The following is a 26,153-nucleotide window of genomic DNA, read 5'->3' as shown; positions in this document are numbered from 1 at the left end:
TTTGATCTTAGTTTTTAAGATATTGTTACGTTGGTCCATGTGACATGTGACTCTTGCGTATTTTCATTGTTATATGAGCCTGCCACATTTGCTTTATCCATTTTCCCGGTAACTGACATTTAGATCTTTTCTGCTCTTTCTTTCATTTACTAACCCCGTGGCAATGAACAGTTTCTTTCTTTTTTTAAAGTTTTTATTTATTCACTTATTTTTGGCTGTGCTGGGTCTTTGTTGCTTTGCACAGGCTTTCTCTAGTTGTGGCAGGCGGGGGATTGTCTTTTGTTGCGGTGCGCCGGCTTCTCGTTGTAGAACATGGGCTCCAGGCACGCAGGCTTCAGTCGTTGAGGTGCATGGGCTTAATTGCCCTGCAGCACGTGAAGCCTTCCTGCACCAGGGATCCAACCCACGTCACGTGGCCTGCGTTGGCAGGTGGATTCTTATCCACTGTGACACCAGTGAAGGCCCGAAGCAGTTTGTTACAGCTGTCCTTGTGCTTGTCTCTCCCCGGGAGTTTTTCTCCAGGACAGTGATACAGAAGTTGTTTTCTGAGGACTGAGGAATTATGTCTTGCAAATAGGGCACTTGTGGCAGAATGTAAATCAACTCTCACTGTTATTTTATTTAACATTTCTTATGCTGGTGAGACTTTCCCACTGAAGGAAGAAGGGTTACTTCTCTCTTAGAGGGCTGGTGGACTAGTTTGACTAGACTGCTCTAGAGTATATTCCCCTGGAGTAGAGTTGCCAGGTTGAACGGATGTGCCTGTTGAGCTACAGTGGAGACTGCTTAACTAGAGACTTGTTGCTTGGAGATTGTATTGGTGTACACCGCTTGAACAGTAAGCCTCAGTTCCTCTTGGTTGGTTTCCAGTTCTTGCCAACATTTGAAGATTTTTTCTAACGTGAAGTGAAAGTCGATCAGTCGTGTCCAACTCTTTGCAACCCCATGGACTGTACAGTCCTTGGAATTCTCCAGGCCAGAATCCTGGGGTGGGTAGCCTTTCCCTTCTCCAGGGGATCTTCTCTACCCAGGGATCAAACCCAGGTTTCCCGCATTGAAGGCAGATTCTTTACCAGCTGAGCTACAAGGGAAGCCCATTTTTCTAATGTAAAAGGTGCGAAATTGTATCTCATTATTGTGTTAGGTTTGCGTATTCCTGATCAGTGTGATTGAGGATCTTTTTCTGTGTTGTTAAGTATATGACTCTCATCTCTGAATTGCCTGCTTATGTCCTTTGTCCATTTAAAAAGTTTGAATTAATTTGCTTTTCCTTGATTTGTAGGAGTTTTTAAAGTATGTTCTTTGCTCAAGTTCTTTTCATTTAAAAACATTGTAGCTATTTATAGCTTATTCTTTTACTTTATGGTGTGTTTTATGGTATTTTAAAATCTTAACCTATTAGCCTTTTGTGTTTTGTATTTGAACTTTAGCATTCCCTTTTCAGTTTTCTCTTAAAAGCTTTACAATCTTGCTTCTTACACTTGTGTCATTTATTTACCTGCATGGAATTTTAAATTTTTTTGTTTTTAATACAGGCAAGCAAATTTTTTCCAGTTCTTCCTGACTAGTCCATTTTTTCTTTCCTTAGTTCTCATGACCTCATACTCAGTTTTCTTCCTGTTTTTGTGTGCTGCCTGTCCTTCCCTTTCTCAGACTCTCCTTCCATCCTTAAATGCTCTTGTCTTGAGCAGTCCGTCTCAGGCCTTTTGTTGTTGTTTTCTCCTGCAGATACCATACATGTGTGCTAAGCATGAGTACCAGCCTCACCTCTTTCTTCTCTACTCTGTACCCATGCCCACCAAGCTCTGGCACACAGTAGGGTTTCGATTCATGCTGGAATGAGTGTGAGTGAACGAGTGACCTCGACAGGGAGTCTGCTTCACAGGGTGAAAGAAGCAGGGTGCTGGGCCTGGGAGGAGGGGAGAATCTGGAGGAGCAGGCAGGAGGAGGCCCATTATAGGTTGACACGTTTGGACTTAGCTTCTTATTCATAGTAATGAGCTTTCTCTGGTGTTGTTTTCTGACCTTTGAATTTGTACATTTTCCCATTGTCACAGATACCACCTGAATCTGGCAAATTCTTATGCCCTTCTGGTGATTCTCTCAAACGGGGCTCCTTGTAGAAGGTGCAGTGTACAGGGATCCTGCCCTATAAAACGCAGCTCATCACAGTAGACAGTTGCATGGGTGGTGGTGTTCAGTTGCTCAGTCGTGTCTGACTCTGTGACCCCCATGGACTGCAGCATGCCAGGCTTCCCTGTCCTTCACTATCTCCTGGAGTTTGATCAAACTCGTGTCCATCGAGTTGGTGATGCCATCCAACCAGCTCATCCTCTGTTCCCCCCTTCTCCTCATAGGTAGGCAAAGGTTTTTAGACTGAACGTCAGAAGACCCCGTTCTAGTTCATACATGGCTGTAATTACCTTTGTGATGTTAGGTGACCTTAAAATTCATGGTGCTTTTGAGTGTTCAACAGTGTTTCAGTCCTCTCTAAGTCGAGTAGAAACCTTTCTTTGTGCGAGTTTCAAAACAAATTTTTCTTCTTGACTTGGGCAGTAGTTACATAGGTGTTTATAATAATTCATTAAATTACACTTAAATCTTGCACACATTTCTAAATGTTTTATTTCACAATGAAGGAGATTTTAAAAACCCACAAAAGACAAGGCTTCTTTACATCCCTCATGAGCCAAAAAAAATTCAAGTTGGATTAAAGACTTGGAAATAGAAAGGAAAATTGTAAGAGCTAGAAGAAAACACAGATAAGTGTGTGTGTGTTGGGGTTGCCAGGACCACCCCAGGCTCCATGACTTACTGGGATTCACAGGACTACGCACTTACTTGTACTCATGGCTAATATTTATTACCATGAAAGGATAAAAAGCAGCAGTCTGGAGGAAGCCAGGTGCATGCTTCTGAGAGTCCTCTCCCAGTTGAGGCACGTGGGACATGAGTAATTCTTCAGCAGTGAGTTAGGAACTCACACAAGTTAAGACAGCACGTGTGAAGTGTTGTCCGCAGGGGAGGTTCATTAGAGACTCATTACTGAAGGCTTTTATTTGGTGCTCTTCACATTGGCACCTTCTGCCTAACACGTTGCAAAATTCCAGATTCTCAGGAGGAAAGCATGTGGGGAGCATACCGCATACTGTTTGCACAAACGGTTCAGACACAGCCAGTCGCTCTTCATCAGCCCTGGCTGTAGTGGGAACCCTCCTGAATCCAAGCTTTCCCGTGGCAGCCAAGGACTGGCCTTGACTGACAAAACCCCGTAAGGAGAGCAGTGTCAGGCCCGCTGTGTTAACTCTTTCCTGTAGAATATAGTATTTTTATAATCTTAGGGTTAAAAAGGTATTTCTAAGCATGGCTAGAAACTCAGAAGCCATAAAATGAAGGAATGGTACATTGATATTTGAAAAACTTAGATACAATAAGAAAAAAGTCACTAGGCATACTGGGAAAAAAGCATTTTAATTTATGGGGGAACAGGCAGAAATGTTTTCAATATTATATAGAAGCTTTTAGAACTTAGCAGGTCAAAAGAATAAGATAATTCACTGAAGAAGATATTTCAAATGACCAATAAATATTTAAAAAGATACTTTACCTCAGTAGTAAAATATATATGAAACAATAGTGTGGTTCTTTCTCATCTATCATATTCAACTAAGATGGATTACTTACAATCTTGGTAAGATTGATTAGATTACTCAGTATAGACAGGAATACAGGGAAATTGGTATTTACGTGTACTGCTAGTGGTATGCTATGCTATGCTAAGTCACTTCAGTCGTGTCTGACTCTCTGTGACCCCATAGACGGCAGCCCACCAGGCTCCCCCGTCCCTGGGATTCTCCAGGCAAGAACACTGGTGTGGGTTGCCAATTCCTTCTCCAGTACATGAAAGTGAAAAGTGAAAGTGAAGTTGCTCAGTCGTGGCCAACTCCTAGTGACCCCATGGACTGCAGCCTACCAGGCTCCTCCGTCCATGGGATTTTCCAGGCAAAAGTACTGGAGTAGGGTGCCATTGCCTTCTCTGGCTAGTGGTATAAAGGATCATAACCTTTTGAAGGGCATTTTTCAAAACTCTCTTCAACTTGACACTCCTACACTTTGCCTTAGTAGTCCCCTTTCTAGGGTTTTAGCTTACAGAAACCCATCCAAGTGCACAGATACACAGGGATAAAGATGGTCTTTGGAGCATTGCTTGTGGTTCTGTAATCTGGTAATAGCACACATAGCTGAATAAAATCATTCTTCCTCTAAAGTTGCTATTATCAATTAGATCTTTACTTAGTGTCGAGTGACTGAACTGGACTGATGGAAAGATACTTAAAATTTTATACATATCTCAAGTTTTTTTTTTTTTTTTTAGTGTAACTCTTGATATTAAAACCTGACCTGAATGGATGTGAGGTTCTTTATAATTGACTATCCCACATAGTAAGACATATCCATATGTCTTGCTGCAGAAATCTGAATGTATCTAATTATATGAACTGCCCTAGAAAACACAATGTGCTTAGGGTTATTTGAAATACAAAGCATATACACTTTATTTTAATTAAAAAAATCTGAAAAGTCCTGAGACGTGCATTACTCCGTATGTTTGTGTTAATTAAAAGGAAAAAAAAGGCAGATTGTAAAATGGTATATGTTATATTCCAGTTTTTACGTTAAAATAATGTTAGTGTATGAACAGGAAAAAACAATAGTTCAGAAGATATTCCCCACATTGAACAGTGATGATCTGAGGGTATGGTGATGTCTTTAATGTACTCGTAAGTGAAATTAAGTCCGTATGGGTTTGAATAAGAGGAATAACATCACCGTTGATGAAACTTGCTCTTGCCTCTAGAATAATGTCTGTCATACCCCAGATGCTTTGGTGATGACCTGGAGGATCTCAATTCAAGGGTGAACTTGAACGTTAGATTCCTCTTGAATTTTCAGAATGTGTGGTTACACTTCTTGTTTCTGAATAGGCGCGTCTGGGGTGAGAAGCCCGCGGACTGTCACTTTCACGGGGCTCGGTGTCCAGGGTTGAGGTTCAGGTTCTCCTCCTCTTGTGCCTCTGACAACAGGATTCAGCCACCATCCTGTTGCCAAATGTTTCCCCCTTTTTTGTTGACTTTGTAGGCTGGAAAGGTCAGTGGCCGATTATATCTGCATTTTTATTTACATTTTTTTTCATAAAGTTGAACACAATTGATGATGGTTTGTTGAAAGTGCCGCTGTTACTCAGAATGATGCAGCAGTGTGACACTGACCTTCCCAAAGGGTGTGGAGGCATTGCCTGTTCCCTAAGGGTGCTCGACTTCTCTGACAAGGACCCCCATGTGATGTCTGATGCCCTCTCTTTCCATTCCCACATTCCCATCCGCAATTTTACTATGTTGGGATGTTATCTTTTCCTTTCTAGTGAGGGACAAAGTGTTCAGTGCTCTGCTGGGCATACAGGAGCAGCACTCAGATGATTGTATGAAAAATGGAAGGGACCAGGTGTCACTTGATTTTTTTTTTTTTTTTTTTAAGCCTTTGGCACAGGTTCTGCAGATCAATTTCTTATGAGGAATCTAGCCCTGTCTTCTTCCACCAAACAATTTTAAGTTTCTGTAGCTAAAATCTGTAGTTTCCACTGCCTGAGATCTCTGAGGCGCTGAGGCAGGGCGGAGACGCCTTATCTCTAACTTCCACAGATACTGTGGATTGAATCCATTGTTCTTAAAAGCTACTTTTACAGCAGTGTTTCAACTGCTAGCAAATCGAAGCCTTTGGTCTGCTAATCTCAGAGTCAGCATGCGCGCCTCCCCTCCATTCCTTCCTTTACTATTTTAAAAGCTGAACTTGAGACTTTATTTGGATTTCACCAGTTTTTCCACTAATGTCCTCTTTCTGTTCTGGGATCCAGTCCAGTTTGCCACACTGCATTTAGCTGTCACGTCTCCCCAGACTCCTCTGGTCTGTGACAGTTTCTTAGTCTTTCTGTTCCACGATCTTGAAAATCTTGGGCAGTACTGGCCATGTATCCTGTAGGATGTATTTTGACTTGGTGTTGGTTTGTTTGTGTTACCCCATGTCTAGATGGAGGTCGTGAGTTTTCGGAAGGAATACCCCAGAGGTGAAATGCCCTTCTTGTCACATTTGGGAGCCTGATACCCTCCATGGCATCACCTGGTTAAAACAGTGTTTATCCAGTTGTACCACTGTGAAGTTAACGTCTTCCTCATTCTCTCTTCTATTCTTTGGAAGCAAGTCGCTAAATCTGGTCTACCCTACAGGGGTGATGGATAGAGGCAGGAATTAAGGTCTATCTCCTGTAGGGGAAAGTATCTACACATATATTCATTGAAATTCTGTAAGAAAGACTTGTCTCTTTTCCTCCATGCATTTAACCATTCAATCATTTATTTATATCACTGGGTCATGTAGATTTCTTTTATACTTTGGGTTAGAATCCAATACTGTGTTATTAGTTCCTCAATTTGTTCCAGCCTTGACTGTGATGGAGCTCTTTCAGGGTGGTTCTTGCATCCTTTTGACTCCTTCCAGGCCCCCTTTCCTATCTGGCCCCCTTTCTTTTCTGCAGGATGCTTCAGGTCCACCTGGTTTTTTCCTCACCCTGGCCCTAGAGTCAGGCTCCTTTGCCTGGAGAGTGTTTTTAAAGACTAAGATCTGGGTACTGGGTGTGCTTGTTGCTACTCGATTGTGCCAGGTTGTCATTGCCTCTAGGCTCCCCATGGAGATACATATCTACATATCTATATTTATGTATCTATATCTTTATGTGTATGTGCATGCATATATATATATAAGTCTTTCTCTGAAAATTATTATGGAAATTTCAAGTATACACTAAAGCACAAACTCTCAGTAGCTGTCCCATAGCTTATACAGTTATCAACTAATGACCAATCTTGGTGTCATTTATATGGCTTCTCCCTGTAGCTCACCCCAGCATCCCCAATTATTTATTTATTTTAAAATGAGGACTTGAATGAAGCCATGACGATTTGTATTTATTTTTACTTTTTGAAATGATTATATGTATTTAAGGTGTTCAGCATGATAATTTGATATACATATACATAATGAAATGAATAGTTCAGTCAAGCCAATTAAAATATCTGTCTCACAGTCGCCTTCTTTTTTTGGTGAGGTGAGCATCTGAAATTCACCCTTTGAGCAGATTTCCAGCACATCCTTGATTATTTGGTGTAAATCTAAGTTGCTTTGTTATTTCATTTGTAGATATTTCAGTCTTTATCTCTGGAAGGAAAGAACTCTTTTAAATTTTTAAATAACTCTTAAAGTTGAGGTATAGTAGATTCAGTAGAAAGTATGAAAATATAGAGCTTGTGACTTTTTATAATATATATCTTTGTAATCACCACTCAGAATGTGAGATGCAGGACATTTTCAGCCCCTTAGAAGGCTCCCTAATCACTACTGATCATTTTTATAAGAACCTCTAAAAAAATAAACATAACCACAATACAATGATAACATCTAAAAAATGAACACTAATTAACAAAAGTCAAATATCCAGTCATTTGCCATTGGTAAATTCCCCTTTCCCCTCTCCCCTCCCCTGCAGTGTACTGACTGAACAGATGTAAACTTTGAGTGTGTTAGTTATTTATCCTGTAGTTTATCACAGACTGGGTTTTGCTGAAAGCATCCCTATGATGTTAAGATGTTTCTCAGTGGCTTTCTTGGTGGAAATTTATCTTTCACAGTCTGGTTGGCTAATTCTAGTAGTAGTGGGCAGTGATTCTGTCTTTGCAGAAATTTCATTAGTAAGATGGTTTCACCAAAGATCTATTACCCCTGGTATCTGATTAAAGTTCTCCTCCCTGGCTCTCTTATCTAGAAGATTTCTTAAAAACTTTTGTATCTTTTCTGGTATCCATATCCTCTAGAAACACTGAATAGTTTTGTTAAGTAGGAGAGAAATTTAGCCTTGTTTTCTTCCCTTCTAGAGTTTAAATGACCAGGACAGTTCTAAGACAATATAATTAGCTAGTAAACTTTTTTAGTGTTGTTTCACAACGGGGCCAAAATCATCCATATCCAGGGCTAGCTATGGTTAAAGTTCTGACTAAAGGATCTGCATATAGAAAAAAGGATTAAGCAAGAAAAGTGATTAGTCTCAGTCCTGTATGATTTGCTAAGTTTTCCTTTTTTCTTTTTATGTTATAGATCAGCTTGAACGAGTCTTTTTACGACTTGGACATGCTGAAACAGATGAGCAGTTACAGAATATCATATCTAAATTCCTTCCTCCTGTTTTGCTCAAGCTGTCCAGCACCCAAGAAGGCGTGCGCAAAAAGGTAAGCATGCTGGGACTGTTGTGGGGAGTTAAATGGGGGAGTACATGGGTGTATTTTATGAAGTGGGTTTTCTGTTCCCATTATTGAAATCTAGCTTCATGAACCCAGTTAAGGCCTTTGACAAATGGACAGTAAGTCCATAACCTCCTTCCATGGTTTCAGAGTACCTTTTGAATGCTTAGTACAGCTACTTTTAGCTCCAGCTGTAAACTTGGCATCAGTGCTAGATGATAATAGTTGACATAATTGTTCTGGAATGTATGGAGGCCTGATCTAAAATCCATGCTCTTGAGTCCAGTATGAAAAGTGGTGGTTGTTCAGTTGCTAAGTTGTGTCCAACTCTGTGACCACGTGAACTGCAACATGCTAGCCTCCTCTGTTCTTCACTATCTCCTGGAGTTTGTTCAAATTCATGTCCGTTGAGTTGGTGATGTCTCTAACCATCTTATCCTCTGCTGCCCCCGCTTCTCCTTTTGCCTTCAGTCTTTCCCAGTATCAGGGTCTTTTCCAGTGAGTCAGCTCTTTGCATCAGGGGTGCAAAAATCTTCTTTAATCATTGGCTATGAATATGAGCTTAATTTAAAGGGATTACTGAGGCACCAGGGATTCCCTGGAGAAGGGAATGGCAACCCACTCCAGTATTCTTGCCTGGAGAATCCCATGGACAGAGGATTCAGGTGGGCTACAGTCCATGGGGTCACAAAGAGTCAGACATAACTGAGCAGCTAAGCATGACAATGAATATGAACTTAATTTAAGGTAAGCAAAAGAGATGTTTTTAAAAGCAAGGCAGTCTTGCATAGCTCCTGTTTTAGGATTTTTGTAAAGAACTATACTAAAAGTTGCATAACCGTGACATCAAGATGTTCTTTTTTAACCTAATGTTCTACAGGGAACATTTGGACTCTTCAGTTTAAAATAGTTCATTAGTCTTCCCGTGTATTTATACTAGACTTTCGGGTTTTTGAGCTATCATCAGATTTCATCCCTTGGGCCACTCTAATTGATTGGCAATGACCTTCCTGGAGGTCTGCCCTGAGAGGGATTTTGAGGCCTGGTTTGAATTCAGTGGAGAAATAGTATCTTTCAGAATGTCTGTTATGTTTACAGGAAGGAATAGGACATTCTTGTCATACATTAATATTTGACATGCCTGTTGTTAATGACTGCTTTGCTGAGATAGATATGTGTTTATGTCATTTTCCTATTTAAAACTCTGCTATGGCCTTTTCTTACCCTCAGAATAGCAAGGAATAAAAGGCCTTCATGCGTTGGTTTCTGTTTCTTTATTTAGTCTCATCATTCATTTGGCAAATATTTGCTGAGTACCTTTTATATGCCAGATGTTAGGAATACCTCGGTGAAGGAAAGAAACGTCTAGTTAGGGAGACCATTATTAAACCATCAGGCAAATAGTATCGAGTTAAAATTGCAGTCAGTGCTAAGATGGAGAAGGATCCGATGAAAGAATGTATTTGGGGACTTGATTTAAGTTAAATGTAGGGTGTAAGGGAGGCCTCTGTGATGTGTAGGAAATAGCCAGGCAGAGAAATGGGAGACCAGTAAGGGCAGAGAAGGCCCTGTGCAGAGATTTTGAGCTGGAACTGAGTGTAAGGCCGGCAGGGAGCTGAAGAGGGCCACAGTGCCGCACCCAGCGCGTCAGAGGAAGGGGGATGGGAGGTCAGCGTGGGGAGTCCGTGGTAGTTTGCCAAGGGTGTTGGTGACAGTGACACCATCACTCTGGCTGTGGCGTGGACAGAGACTTGCAGTGGAGACCGGGAGAGGAAATAGGAGGAAGTTTTGCATTAGTCTAAGTTTCTAGGCTGAGTGTTTTCAGTAAGGTTTTTTTTTTTTTTTTAACTTATTAGGATTTTTGCATTTCCTTGTGTTTTTATCTTTTATGGAAAATCATTTATCTCTAACCATCTATACATTTGGTTGTATATTATTCACCTCTATCATACTATTTCTCTTAATATTCTGTAACCATTCAAGTGGAGAAATTCCATTCTTGTTTCTACTTTTTTTGTTACTACCAAACTTTTTTTTTTTTTTTAAGGCTAGAGAACACCTTTTAAAAAGAATTTGCATTCTTTTTAAAAAATGTACATGTTTATTTATTTGACTGCATCACATCTTTGTTGGCATCGTGCAGGATCCTTCGTTGTGGCGCACAGACCCTTTCGTTGTGGCGCGCAGGCTCAGTGCTGCGGCAGGCTGTCTCTCGTTGTGGTACCCGAGCCTAGTTGCTCTGTGGGATGCGGGATCTTCGTTCCCCAACCAGGAATTGAACCCTTGTCCTCTGCATTGTAGGGCAGATTTTTAACTAAGGACTACCAGGAGAGTCTCAAATTCTTCTGTTTGTATTCTAATTATTCCTTTTTTTGTTTTCCTTTAGTATATTTTTCTCACATAAGATTTCAGTTTATATAGTAATGATAAAGGTTATTATGTGCCAGGAAAAGTGCTAATAACTTAAATCCTCACAAGATTACGTGAGGTATAAATATAATTTTCATTTTATAGACGAAATTGAGACTTGGATGATTGTCATTTGTTTAAGGTCAGAGTTAAAAAAAAAAAGAAACAGAACCAAAAACAGGTTTAGCTGAGGATTTCTTTTTGATTACTGTTTTGGTTGTACTCCTTGGGCTTCCCTGGTAGCTAAGCTGGTAAAGAATTTGTGTGCAATGCAGGAGACCCCAGTTCGATTCCTGGGTACAGAAGATCCCCTGGAGATGGGAATAGGCTACCCACTCCAGTTTTCTTGGGCTTCCCTTGTGGCTCAGATGATAAAGACTCCATCTGCCTGCTTTGCGGGAGATCTGGGTTTGATCCCTGGGTTGGGAAGATCCCCTGGAGAAGGGAAAGACTACTTACTCCAGTATTCTGGCCTGGAGAATTTCATGACCAGAGTAGCCTGACTGGCTGTAGCATGGGTCGCAAGAGTCAGACACAACTGAGCGACTTTCACTTTCACTTATACTCCATTGTTATACTGAGGGGCAGTATTAGGTTATTTTAATTTTGACTTAATAATTATAAGAATATTGTTTTTAGTTTCAAAATTTTGTAAAATTTGCATGGTTTTATTGCATTGTGATTGGAAACCACAGTGAGCAAATGCTCTAATCTTTTAAAGTATATAATTTCTGATGTTCATAAAAACTATTCATAAAATTGAGAAAAATAGTTCCTTTGTGTGGAATATGGGAGCTCCGTGTGTGGAGAGGCCACTCAACACTGTGCTCTCATTTCTCAAGAAGCCTGTCTTCTGGTCCTGTTGTAAACTGATAGTGAATTATAGTCTCCTACTACTGTTGTAAATATTCTGATTTTCTTTTTAATAATTTCACCTGGATGCCTTTTGGTGCACAAATTGAAGATCTTGTCTTTTTTAGTAATTTATAATATGTTACATACTTTTCTTATCTTTTAAATCCCACTTAAGATTTTTTTTTAACCCCAATATCTCTCATCTGAGATTAGTATTGTAACCAGTGTTTTCCTTCCATGTAGGTTTGATTGGTGAATCTTTGGCTCAGCTAACCAGTTTAACTTTATTTACTTTGGCTGCATCTCTTCATCAGTATAATTGACATGTCACTTTCTTTCTTGTTTTTTTTTTTGAGGTTTGGATTGAGGGCATTTTACGTCGGTTACTCTGGTTATTCACCTCGTTGATCCGTTCTCAGTCTCTCCATCCCTCCCTCTTCTCCTTCCTCACCGTCTCATCCTGCCACACATTTCCTGTGTAGGCCTTTGATCACCTGTATTCTGTTTGAATATAATGATTAATCAAGCCAATCTATCCACCTTCTTAACATTTCAGTCATTATTTGTATCTGAGTAAACAAAATGTTTTACTCAGTTACCAGCAAATACATTATTTTATCTTGATCAGATTTCTTCCCTCTCCCTCTACCCTTCTCTTCCTTACTTCTTTAGAAAGCACTGAGGATCTGGTGAGCTGTTTTGTGGTTGGATTCTGTCTGAAACTTTGAATCACTTAACTATTGTTAGAATTCCAGGCAATATCTAAGCAATATCCGCCTTTTTTCTTCAGTTTACTTTTTACATTTGTTCTCTTATTGTTTCCCCACTCCTCACTGTGTATTCTCCAAGATATTTGTCAATAAAAATGTGTATGTTAAAGATCTTTTCCAAAGAAGGCATAGCTTCTTCTTTGTTTTTTAAGCTGTAGAATTCAGGAAAAAATATTTCATTTTTATATTTCATTGTGTAGCATGTCAGGTTTTAGAAACTTGCTAATTTGAAAAAGGACCTTTGGAGCTTTTTCCCTAGAAGTTTGCCTTTGATTTTCTTCTCATATTCCAAATAATGCTGACTTTGATCTATTGGTGAATTTTTCTAACCTTTTTACAAAAAGCTTGAAGGAAATATGTGAACATGTATTTACTTTGAGTGATGAGTAGTACAGGTGAGTTTTTGAAAACAACTTTGAATCCTGTGGAATATTATGCAGCTATTAACAAAGAATGAGTAAGGTCGAAATTAAGAAGCTTATATATTTTTAACTGGAAACAAAGTGGACTCTATGCTGATGTTAATGATATGTAGCTCATTTTTATAAAAAGTAAAGATGTAAAATCTAAAGATGTAAATATGTTTGTAGAAGTTTATGTGACTGCAGAGAGAGATGTGAGGAAGAACACTAGACTGTTAACACTGGTGTCTTTGAGTGGCTGTGAATGGGCTAGGGAATAGGGATGATTACAGCTTTTTTCGATTTATTGTAATAAATGGGTTTTTCTATTATAATTTTAAAAAGCTGCAAAATAGAATAAAGTATACTGTGAACTTTGTTTTATATTATAAAATACCGATTTTATTTGCTTTTTTTTCATATCATTTCTGTTGATAAAGAGGTTTTGCTGTTAAGTGAGTGTGAAAACTTCTGGCCTAAGGGAAAAGAGATTTAAGAGCTGAGATACCTGTTTACATTCTAAGCAGTGTGCTAGACTCTGACATATCTTTTCATTTAATCCTCACAATGGCCTGTGAAGTGTTATCATTTGATTTCTGCGAATGAGGAAAAGTGGTTCTGAAAAAGATAATAATGCAAAGCATTAAGTGCCTATGTGATCATTGTCTCTCAGTTCATTACAACTTACTTAACGGCTCTGCAGGGTATAGATGCTCATGTTTTTCACATTTTATTGAGGAAAAAGCTGAGGCTCAGGGAAGCTAAATAATTAGCTTTGTGGCACATGGGATTTTATACCTGAGAGATGATCCCAAACTAAGTAATTTCTGCCAGGCTTTGCCTCCACTTGATGGCAAACATGTTCATTCTTTCTCTTACGTATGAAAGTGAATCAGTACATGAAGGGTCAGTGAATGAAAGTTGGGGGTGAGAGAATGACTGAGAGCAGTAACATAATTTGCCTGCATGTTGTTTTGACTCCGGGCTTCCCTAGTGGCTCAGCTGGTAAAGAATCTGCCTTCAGTGCGAGAGACCTGGGTTTTGATCCCTGGGTTGGGAAGATCCGCTGGAGAAGGAAAAGGCTACCCACTCCAGTATTGTGACCTGGAGAATTCCATGCACTGTATAGTCCATGGAGTTGCAAACAGTCAGAGACGACTGAGCGACTTTCACTTTAACACCAGGTGGTGGAGGCTTGATGTATGTTTCCCTTTTATTTGTTTTGAAGTATTAGATACTTGGTCAGATTTTTAATTATTTTGAAATATGGCTATTTGGTCAGACTTCATGATTTGTACAGTCCTATGCTAATACTAATAGCTTTTGCAAATAGAACCGATATAATAATTAGACTTTTGATTATTATGTAATTGTTAATAAAGGATATTTGTCACAAATCTAGAATTCAGTTATAAACATTAGACCTCTTTTTTAATCATAAAAATAAGACTCATATAAAAGCAGAGTATTTTTTAGTAAAAAGCTTGTGTGTAAATAGTTTCAGCATGGAAAGTTTTATCATCAATAAAACTAGGAGTTGGTTCCCGACCAGGGATTGGATTTGGGCCATCTCAGTGAAAACTCCTAGTGAATTCCCCAGCAGGGAATTCACAGAGAAATAAGTTTTAGATTTCTACTGTCATATCATTAGAGTACATTTCCAGTTTTAAGGAAAATGAGATATGTTACGTAGAATTCTAGTTTACATAAAATTAAAATTAGAACTGACCACTGCTGGTGGGAGTGTCAATTAGTATAACCACTTTGGAAAACTGTTTGGAAATATTCTAAGGTTTATCATATGTATACTTCATGACCAGGCATTTCCAGTCCTGGGTTTATATACAATAAAAATGTATATACGTGTGCACCAAAAGACATAACTAAGAATGTTGATAGTAATTATTCCTAATGGTCCAAACTGGAAATAATCTAATATATATCATGATGGAGGAGAATGGATAAATTCTTGTTTTCTTCCTAATAGAGCAGTGAAAGTCAGCCATTACTGTGAGCAACAACATGGATGAATATCAGATATAATACAGAATGAAAACACATGAGTTCATCCTGTTTTGTGTATATTAATTTAAATCTGGTATTAGAAGTCAGGAAGAGGCATTAGTGAGTTGGGTGCAGGAACTTTGTACTTCTGGTGTTGCAAAAATGTGTTTCCAAAATTGTGAAAATTTATTAAGCCATACACATTCTTAACTTTGCTCTTCAGCTATATGTTATACTTCCATTAAAAAGTTTACTAATGAACAAATGAATTTAAATAAATGAGTAATAAGAACTGATAGAGATAAAATATTATACACCCATGGCTAATAATTCTGGAGGTTTACTGACAGAGGTTAACTGTTGTTGATTTTGGCTGGGGTAAGGACTGGTTCAGTGGATTTCCTGATTTTTATGAGTTTATAAAGGGTTCCAGGTGGTAGATAATCAAATTTGGAAAGTAAATCAATATTTAAGGTGATAATATTGCTAGAAGAAAATTAATTGACTTAAAATTTTAAAACTGTGATAAACAAGAGAGTGTGTAATTCTGGACACTGCTGTTTATCTCCATCAGTGATGATTTTCCGTCAGGTCCTTATAGGAATCAGCCTTGCTTAGATTGTCTGAGGAGGGCTGTTTCCTTTGGCCTGTCTCCTTCTGATTTTTTTCCGTGTCATCCAGCTGAATCACAAATCTGGATGGGCAGGAGGTTGGGTGAGGTAAGCATGGTAATGTAGAATTCTCGGTCTTTGCAAAGTACCAGGGTCCTGAGAGTGTCTCAGTGACAGACACTTTAGATGCATTGAGCTCAACTGTCAGTGTGTCTGATTAGGTTAAAAATACGGATCCTGGAGTCAGATCTTGACGATGCCACTTGCTGTCGAAGTCAACTTCAGCAAGTTACTTCACTTCCTGAGCCTCTGCTTCTTCCTGGGTCAAATGGGAGTGAAAACAGCGCCTCTCCCGGTTGTTTTGAGAATCAGATGAGACAGGACTGCAAACTGCTGTTCTGCATGGAAACTTCTTGATAAATGTCAGCTGTTTTATGATTATTATTATCATATAATAATATGATAATTGTTTAACGAATATTATTAGATTTGTTATTCTTAAAATGCGCTATTTCATGATTGCTGTAAATAACTGAACCTTCGCTGTGAACATCCCTATAAGCTCTCCTTAATACTTGCTTTGAAGCTAGAGCTCAAATTTCAGAAATGATGGAGAATAGTGTAAGCCGTGTCCTCTGGAATAGTCTCACTTTAAATTCTTGAGTCTTTAGTTAAGGCTTTCTAAAAATCTTATATCTCAGTGCTCCTTTCCTAGTTAGATAAAGTGGTGTTATCCCACTTTATAGTTAAGACTGGGGTCGTTTGACATGAGCCTTTGTAGCTTCCTTTCTTGCTGTGAGAATCGTTGCTTGTTGACCTCGGTTTCTGCCATCTTTTCCCACTTAAGGGAGAGGAAGCTTGGTATTACTTACTTTAAACTCTTGAATAGAATCAGATGATCTTCAGAATAAAGCAAAAACTTCTCAGCATTTTACCCAAATCCTTTTATAATCTAAGCCCCACTTTTATCTCTTACGAGTCGGACACGACTGAGCAACTGAGCTGAACTGAACTGAACTGATTCTATGTTTCAGTCAGATGCAGTGCACCATGTTCGTTTAGACCTCTTATACCTACTTATAACTGATCTTCTGCTTGGAATTTCATCTGCTCTTTAGGACTTTGTTTCCTGTCACTTTCTCCTTGAAGTCCTTCTTGATCTTGGCAGACAAGTTTTCTTCTTGAAACTCACAGTACCTTGAATGTTTCTCTTTCTGTAGTACTCTTAGTTAGTCTATAGGGGCTGCTATAACAGTATGCTGCTACTGCTGCTAAGTCGCTTCAGTCGTGTCCGACTCTGTGCAACCCCATAGACGGCAGCCCGCCAGGCTCCCCTGTCCCTGGTATTCTCCAGGCAAGAACTCTGGAGTGGGTTGCCATTTCCTTCTCCAATGCATGAAAGTGAAAAGTGAAAGTGAAGTCGCTCAGTTGTGTCCGACCCTCAGCGACCCCATGGACTGCAGCCTTCCAGGCTCCTCCATCCATGGGATTTTCCAGGCAAGAGTACTGGAGTGGGGTGCCATTGCCTTCTCCGGCTATAACAGTATACCACAGACTATATGACGTCAGTTCAGTTCAGTTGCTCAGTCATGTCTGACTCTTTGCAACCCCATGAATTGCAGCACTCCAGGCCTCTCTGTCCATCACCAACTCCATAAATAGCATTTATTTCTGAGAGTTTTGGAGGCTGGAAGTCCATGATCAGAGTGCCAGCATGGTCAGGTTCTTCATCAGGAACTTTTCATGGTTTACACAGGGCTATCTTCTTGCTTTATCCTCAAATGACAGAGAAAGGGAGAACTCTTGATATCTTCATCCCCTTACAAGGGCATCCATCCCTTACATGTGAACTCTAGCCTCATTACCTCATCCAAACCTAATTGCCTCCAGATCACAGTGGGGATTAGGGCTTTGCTGTACGAATTTTGGGAGACACAGATATTCAGTCTGTAGCATGGCGTGTTGCAGTCATTTGCGCACCATCTTCTGGGGGACTGTGCCTCAGTATAGGCCTCTGTGGAATCTCAACTTGAATTAACTTGGAGGACATTGTGAAATACATGGCCTGGTAAAATTCTGGTGTGTGGATTCTTGGGGATAGCATTTTGGAACAAGATTCCAATATTCTATACTCCCTTTCTGGGATGCCAAATTTACATCCTTTACAAGAAAAAAGTAAAATAGGTAATACTTGAGAAGTGAATTTGTTTTTAAAATATGATCAAGAATTTCAGTTCCTGCCGTCCTCTATTGTAGGTAATGGAACTGTTGGTCCATCTGAATAAGCGCATAAAAAGCCGCCCCAAGATACAGCTCCCAGTAGAGACACTCTTGGTTCAGTACCAGGACCCTGCTGCAGTCTCCTTTGTCACAGTGAGTATTGTCTTGGACTATTTTCTGACTTGCAGTAAGTTTTCTTTCATAATGTTTAGTAGATGTTATCAGTATATTGGCCAGCCTAGAATTTCATCTTAGACTGTTTCTAAATAAAACAGGAGATGTTTTTCTTCAAATGGACACACTGTTTCTCCATTGAGTGTTGACCTGGAGGAAATGGTAGGAGGAGGTTAATGCATGGCCGTTTTACACAGGGTGAATGTTGGTGTAGTGATGCGTCAGGTATGTTGCTGTATAAAAGAATCATTGATTCTTAGTAAAAGGTTATGAGACATTGGTATAAATAGAAAGAGAAGGGTTATGTAGCATAGAATAAGTAAAGGATGACAGAAGAAGAAAAAAAGGTAAAAAGACAGGAAGAGATAGGAAGGCTGAAATAAAAACAATATATTTGATATATATTATATATTTAGAAAGATACTCTTTTTAAAAGTGGAGTAAACTGGGGCTGGTAAGAAATATTCCTATTAAATGTTCTCCTCATGAAAATGAAATGTAAAAAATATTGATGCTATGTAATGGCAAATGATGTTCTTTTCCTGGTCCTTGTGGTTGTAGCATTGAGGCAGAATTCTATTGGGTCTTATCTAACATCTGGATTCCAAACCTTTGAAGCCACCCGCTGGCCCAGGCTATCTTGTCTGTTCCTGCTGTTGGTATACAGCTCCATTATACATGTGTCTTCCTGTAAGCAAATAGGAACAGTGTGTGCCAGTACAACTGCCAAATAGGATGTCTTTAATGGAATGATTTTACGAAGTCTGTTCTAAAGTCCTTCAGAAAAGCAAATTTCTATCCTATGTGTAAATCTGGATATGCATTTATGGGTTTGCTTAAAATGAGGCATTCACATGGTTTGTAGTGATGCTCGCACACTGACCGCACACAGCTTCCCCTCGCTTCATCATCCATCAGTCAGATGTTGGAGTGAGGAACCACAGTGCCACAATGTACTGAGGTTATTTTAGTAATTGACCAGCTGGGAAATGACAGCCTGGAACCTAACATGGGCCTCCTCTTAGCTTGAAAGGATTAATGTAACAAACTGGGAGATCTGATACTGGTGTGTAGTATGTCAGTTTAGGTAGGTCAAAGGATTACTTTTTTCTTTTCAGTCAAAAGTAACTGCACATGTGAGTACCTAATTCCCCACCCCCATACCTGCCCCCCACCCAGATTTATTGAAACATAGAATTGACAAATAGAATTGTATATGTTTAAGGCATATAGCAGAATAATTTGATGTATGTTTAAATGCGCTAGACTAGGTCTTGCTCCCTCCTGTGAAGCCCATCTTAAAGTAAGTATTTTGAGTAAGTGGGGCTGGAGTTCTTCCTGAGACAGATTGGTTGGCCAGGCTGTAATAGGTGATAAGCAAGAGGAAGGAGGATTCAGTTTCTTGATTATAAGATAACTACCTAGGCTATCAACCATACGTTTTTGTTGAAATCCTTGAATACTTCTTTTATACTAACTTGCCTTTCTCTCATTGCATCAGAATTTTACTATAATTTATGTTAAGATGGGCTATCCTCGGCTACCGGTGGAGAAACAGTGTGAGCTGGCCCCTACGCTTCTTACTGCCATGGAAGGAAAGCCTCAGCCCCAGCAGGACAGGTATGCTGTCCCCGGTTACCTGGTTCCCCACCTCTGAGAGTCAGTGCTGCCGTTCAAAAACAGATCCACACGTCTGGTTTCACCTGGCCAAATGCAAAGGCTTAATTAAGTCGAACTCTTTCAGCCAACATTGCTGTGTTACCTCAACATGACTGTTTGGTTAATTTTGTAAATTATAAAATATCTTGTGAGCATATGGGAAACTGTGCAGAACAATTAACATTTTTTTCAATCTAAATGCATTTTCAGTTTGGTCAGTTATTTTGAAGCAACTGATTTTCTTGATTGCAAAAATTAGAGCTTGTGATTGCAAAAATTAGAGTTCTAATATGCTTTTCATCAAACCTTTCTGTCTTGGAGGATATAAAGTTTCAGAGCAGTTTTCTTAAGAAACTGATTACGCGTTTGTATTCACGTGGGAATTGACGAGATGAAGAGGTTTAGACTATGCTCCTTTGTTTCTCGGTGTAGCCCAGAAGTTCTGTATCCTAGCCTTGTTGTGGTGAGAAACACGAAGAGCAGCTGTGGAGGAAAGAGTTAAATCATGTTTTCAGTTCGCTTTTTAGAGCATAAACATTTTTAAAAGATCTTCATGCTCACATTTACAAGTAAAAAAAATTTTTTCTCTGGGGAGCGTGTGGTAGGGTCCCTTTAATGTCTGTGTGCACGCGTGTAACAGGAGAACAGGGTGCAGAGAGCCGTGTTCTTGTGGTAGCTGGTGCAAAAAAGTCTTCCTACAAGTAAAATTAATAGACATTGTAAGCACTAGTTTGAAATTGTTTTCCTAGCAACAGGTATAGTGAAAGAAGGAATTACTGAAGCTGTGTTACTTAAATTCACACAGTGGAAATTTAATACTATATTCCAAATATTGACGTGATTCATGTTTAATTTCTTTAGCTTTTGAATGACTTTATTTTTAATTAAACGTGAAAAGGGGAAAAAAAAAAGATTGACAGGACATGTTGTCAGTTGAACTTTACCTAAGGTTTCATATTAAATCTCTTGTAATAGATACTAACATTGAGCTCATATTATATACATTTTTCTCAGGTGTTTTTGTGATGAGTCACGTTGGCTAAAATGTCACTTATCACTCAATATACTGAGCTTTCAATAAGAAAGAAATAAGAATGAAATCTAGGCCAGTCCCTAGACTTTGTAAATGAGTAGTTCTGAAGATGAATGGTCCTTGCTACGATTGCCATTTTTTGTCAAGTGATTTTTTTGTTGTTGTTATTTTGTCTGTTATTTGCATGTATAAAAAACCCTTATTTTTAAATAGTTGCAATAAATGTAATTGTTTTTTCAGCTTAATGCATCTTTTAATACCAACCCTTTTTCACATGAAATACCCTGTTGAATCATCAAAATCAGCTTCTCCGTTTAATCTTGCTGAGAAACCAAAGACTGTGCAGCTGCTTTTGGACTTCATGCTGGACGTCCTTTTAATGCCTTACGGGTAAGTACACCAAAGCAAAACGGAACAAGGGATCTTGTTCTTGACTGCTTTTACTGTGTGGCGTCCAGTACTCTTTTCAGTGATTCAACTTTCAGGTGAAAATGTGTTTGTCTCAGGTTTGCTTTGGTGCAGCCCTGATCTCTCCTAAACTCCAGCCCCACTGCTTACTGATCTTAACAGCCTGGAGCTGCTTTTGTGCTTTCAGACTTGACCCATCCAAGCTGAAATCAATCTTTCCCAGTAAACGTAGTTTCTCTCCTTTAATTGCATCAGTGCTGTGATGATTCTCTTAGCCATGTAGGCATACAATTAGAAGTTGCTCCAGCTTTCTCCTCCTGGTTGCCTCACTGTCAGTCCCATAAAGTTCCCTACCACTGCCTCCATGTGCCCTGGAGTCATTCCCACTGCTACCCTCTAGTTCAGGCTCTTTTAACCTCTCTCCTCGTTTCTCACCAGCTTCTCTTCTTCAGTACTGTCTACTCTGCTGCAGAGTTTCCTGATTTTTCAAATGCAGATCTTACCAGGTTACACCTTAAAATCCTTGGGCTGTTATTTTCCAGTCATTACACGCACTTGTTTTAAGAGCATACAGTTCCCTCTGCTTAGAATGCTTCCCCATCACAAAAGAAAGGAAGAAGGAAAGAAAGAAAACAGCAAGAAACGACAGCTAAAAAAATCACTTTGAAAAGCCTCACAAAGGAGCTTAGACGTCGGCTCTGTCGTCTCTGACGTAAACCCCCTGCCCTAGGCACAGGACACTCTCCTTGTCCGCATAACACTGAGCACCATCCGTAGTGCCTCTTGGTGTTTCGGTGCGGTGACGTGTCCCTCTCTCCTACTAGATTGGGAGCTCTTTGAAGTCAGGAGCTGTTTGCTCCGCCTCAGGCTCCTGGTGCCCACATAGTGCCCGCGTTGTGATTTGCTTCTAGCCTGCTCATTTTTTAGGTTGTCCTGCTGCCAGAGATATTTTTCTAAAATACTGCTTTCGTTGTGCTTCTTCGGTAATCTGCACCATGAGCGTGGCATGTTGGGCTCCCCATCGTCTATCCCTCCCTCAGCCACAGGAGAGTTGACGCTGTTCACTTTCTCTCCTCTCCCATTTGTTCTCCTCCTACTCTTCTGATTTGGCAGTTTTATTTTCTGGACCTTCCATTACCTCTGTAATGTGTGTGCTCGGTTGCGTATGACTCTTTGTGACCCCATGGACCGGAGCCTGCCAGGCTCTTCAGTCCTTGGAATTTTACAGGCAGGAATACTGGAGCAGGTTGCCATTTCCTCTCCAAGGAATCTTCCCGGCCCAGGGATCAAACCCACATCTCTTGTGTCTCCTGCAGTTTCTTTGTCATCTGATAACATCCTGTGCTGTTGAGCGTGTTGTGTTGTTATTTTCTCAGCTTGCTCCAGTCGGTAGACAGTCTTACACCTCCTGTTGTTCCTCTGTCTGGTGTCTGGGATGGTAGTCTGTACGATATTAGCTGTTCAGTAATTGATTGGTTTACTTCCTGTGTACTGTCAGTCTTGCGGTAACTTAAGAAATAAATGAAAATCTCCTTTTACAGTTGTTAAATCAGGAGGCAGCCAGAATTGGCAGGTGATGATGGCTTTGGTAATTTAACTTGGAAGTCCAGATTTAACTTAGGCACACAATGTACCCAAGCCAGTGGTCCCTCATGTTTTCCTTCCCAGTGAGAATTTGCATTGTTTATATATAAATATTAAAGTGGTCCTTCAACAAGTTTTTAAAAAATTAGATGAATTTAGGAATGAAATGAATATGATATATAGTAATGTGGAATAGTTTACTGTGCTGTTAGGCTCCTAGTGTTTAATTTTTACTATAATGGATATTTTAATATCAAATCTGGGAATTTGTCAGCTTAGAATTTTAGATTTCAGAGGGACTTGAATCATTATTTATATCAAAGTTTTCATTTTGTAGATGAGAAATGCTTAATTGGTTTAAATGTTTAACCAGTTTAATTGGTTCAAAATGAATTTACCAGAAATCTTATTTTTAATCTGTAGAAGCTAAAAATGAAATAGGATGATAAATCAGTAAATAAGTATTTGTGAAGCTGTATGCTTTGAACGTATAATGGAAAAAGCTGGTCCTCATTATGATTTTTCTCCTTTGGGTCCTTTTGAATTTTTTCATTTTGGGGGCAGTATATGCTTCTGTGGTAAGTGGTTTGGAGGTTTCAGTGGGTGTTGTGATGGAGAGATACAAGAAGTTTAAGGAGAATTGAACAGAAATGGGAATGAATATAAAATTATTCTCTGCTTTGGGTATAAAACAATAGCTTTTTTTTCTTTTAATTTCCATTACAATCAACAAAATATAGTGGGTTCATAGTGATTTTTAGAATAATAATTTATGGATTGAGTGTGAACAGAATACTTATATTCATTATTGGTAACTGTTATGGTTCATTTGTAGTCAAATTGAGCAGATATACTCCAGTGGTTAATTTGCTGAGGATGTGGATACCTTTTAAAGATACCTATCTTTAAAATTCTCCTTTATGATGAAATTTTAATTTCAAGTGTTTATTCTTCAACAAAAATTCTGTGGGAGGAAAGTATGTAATTGAATGTATTACATATACATGTGTTTGTGTGTGTTTTTATAGAGGGGTTAAATTCCCATTTCCTTTCCAGATATGTGTTAAATGAATCCCAGAGTCGCCAAAATTCATCTTCAGCACAGGGTTCTTCTTCAAATAGTGGGGGAGGTTCTGGAATACCACAGCCTCCCCCAGGAATGAGCTTTTATGCAGCTAAACGAGTTATTGGAGATAACCCATGGACGCCTGAACAGTTGGAACAGGTATCACACACTGTGTGTTCATATGGAGCTTACCCCGCACACTTGCCCTGTGAAGTCAGTCCGTGGAAGCATGTGTCAGAGAATTCCAGTTATTCAGGCTGTCTAATGAAATACATTTGAGAGGAGCGGTTGATGTAATGTGCTGACATCATCATGTCATTTATTGGTTAAAGCCCCAGGGAGAGGGAGGAGTGGGAAAAACTCTTCAGTTTTTCAAATGTTGCTTCCATATTTTCACGTATAAAATACAGCCCACTTACAGATTGAATGTTTTTAACTTCTTTCATTTTAGTTTTTAATTATAGGTTTAATGTTTAGCTGCTTTGGTGCAGTTTAAATACAATTTATCTTATGTTATTCAGCTTTTTAGGGCTGTACGTTTTGTGTAAAGTGAGGAACAAGTGACCATGTGGGGGAAAAAGCATGACGCCCTTTTATATTTCTTCCTGGGAATTGAAAAATTGGCATTAAGAATTTTATTCTGGATTTAAACAGGACACAGATGTTCTCTGAGCAGCTTTTAAAAAAGACTGGTGCTCTACAGAGAAGGTGCCTCACTGTGTCTGTGTCATCAGGCACCTCAGGGAAGAACAGATGAGATCAGTATGTAATTATTTTGGAATTCAAGCAACATGGGTTAGTCTTCCAATCCTTCCTTTATCTCTCCATGGCAGTCTAAATGATTTGGTCCTTTTCTTTCTGGCAATGTAAGTGATCACTGATCAAAACAGTGTTCCCAGGAAAGGGAAGAATTGAAGTGGGCATTCTTGCCGCTCACAAATTTATAGAATGATTTGTTCAGCAAGGGTTCTGTGTGATTAGATTAAATCTTCATATTTTATAGATCTTTTTTCTTCTTAAACTGTGATGTAAGAAAGAAAGAAAGGTAAATACTAGCAGAAGCTACTCTTTAAAGTGTGGCCTATGTGACAGGCACTATACTGAGTACTTTGAATACATTATCTCATTTAATCCTCACAGCAGAACTGACAAGGCATAGAAATTATTGGTTCCATTTTGTAAGAAGAACTGAGTTTGGAGATTTACCACAGTCTCACTCCTAGGAGGAGGCTTTGCATTTAGGTCTCTCTGAGTGTTAAAGCTCTCAGTGCTGGAGAATCAGTGTTAACATTAAATGGTAATCTTACACTGGTCATGATTTGCTAATTCCTAAGGGCTTCTGTATGTCTTTTGTCCATTTCATGGTTGAGCCTTGAAGAGTTTGGTTTCAAGGATGAAAGATGTTTTCCTCTAATTTTTAAACATCCCTTTTGTTTTTTACATTTTTTCTTTCAGATGAAACAGTTTTTCTTTTTTTCAAATGATAGTGTTAGTGATAGTGTAAATATTCAAATAATACAGAATATTATAACAAGAAATTAAAAATTACTCGGAATCCCACCACCTTAGTTTGTCATTCACCTTTCACCAGCTCTATATACGTGTGTGTGTGTGTACACAAATGTAATTTTACACATTACATTTTTATATAATACACTATTTGAGCTTCATTTTTTTAAACAAAATGTCAAGTTTTAAAATAATGTCTTTTTAAATGTCTGTATTAAATAATGCATAAATCACATAATATGTTTTAAACTAGTCTCCTATTCCTAGACATGAGTATTGTTCTCAGTTTCCTTTGAACACTTTTTCTATAAATCTTTATGTAGTGACTCTCATAACTGCAGTAAATGCTTGCATCTTCTCTGTTGTAGCTCTTGTTGCAAGTCAGTTGTATTGAACACACAGAGGGAAGGCAGGCATTTTTATGATCCCTTTGTCTGCTTTTTAAAATTGCATCCTTTGTCATGTAGTATTAATAATTGAAAACTTTATCAGTCCTATTTCATATACATGAGAACTATTATGTAACTGATTTTAAAGGTAAAATTTCATTTTGCAGGTATATTTATCCTAAATGCAGTTATTTGTAGTGAAAGTCATAGCTTCTTCATGTTGCATGAAGTTCTTAGCAGAATCTAAGAATCTCTTCTTCAGTCTGTGTTTCATTTTAGCCAGTTAGATTGAATACTGTTTGATTAGAATTTTACTTATATTTGAAATTCTTGCATATGTTTGAAATCTTGTTGTTTTCAGTATGTAAGATTATAGAGGGCAGAGTTAGTATGTTAGCAGTAGAATAGAACTCCATGGACTGTGAGTTTTATTTCTTTTTGAACTGTCACAAGAATCCATGGAGTACCTCACTCCCGATGTACCACACTCTACCAGAGGCTCCAGATTTGGACTTCATTTCAAGACTTCACCATTCTAGAGAGGCTTTTCACCCAAATAGGAAGGCTTTGTATCATAGTGGCCTTGGAGTCTGAGAGACTTGGGTTTGGATTGTGCCTTCATCATTTATTAAATGTCTTAGTCTCTTCAGCCTTGCCTCAGTTTTCGTATCAGAAAAATGGGTATAATGATACTCATTTCTAGATTGTGAGGGTTA

General features: G+C 38.9%; 1 protein-coding gene across 7 annotated transcripts in view; it reads left to right on the top strand.

Moving 5' to 3' along the window:
- ECPAS (Ecm29 proteasome adaptor and scaffold) overlaps positions 1–26,153 on the top strand; it is a 109,948-nt gene that overhangs the window by 17,362 nt on the left and 66,433 nt on the right. For 6 of the 7 annotated variants that reach the window (XR_009495682.1, XM_010808244.4, XM_024996324.2 and 3 more), the window contains 5 exons: positions 8,203–8,333; positions 17,652–17,768; positions 19,291–19,409; positions 20,722–20,871; positions 23,530–23,698. Coding sequence is in view for 6 of the 7 variants with exons in the window: in XM_010808244.4 (XP_010806546.2) it covers positions 8,203–8,333; positions 17,652–17,768; positions 19,291–19,409; positions 20,722–20,871; positions 23,530–23,698 (686 nt within the window). In the remaining variant the exon portion in view is untranslated. Of the gene's footprint in view, positions 1–8,202; positions 8,334–17,651; positions 17,769–19,290; positions 19,410–20,721; positions 20,872–23,529; positions 23,699–26,153 lie in introns of those variants that run through there. The other variant, XM_059889523.1, reaches the window with a different exon arrangement.

Source organism: Bos taurus, chromosome 8 (genome assembly GCF_002263795.3).
Source record: "Bos taurus isolate L1 Dominette 01449 registration number 42190680 breed Hereford chromosome 8, ARS-UCD2.0, whole genome shotgun sequence".
Lineage (NCBI taxonomy): Eukaryota > Metazoa > Chordata > Mammalia > Artiodactyla > Bovidae > Bos > Bos taurus.
Note: the sequence above shows the minus strand (reverse complement) of the source record. Positions and strands in the feature narration are given on the sequence as shown.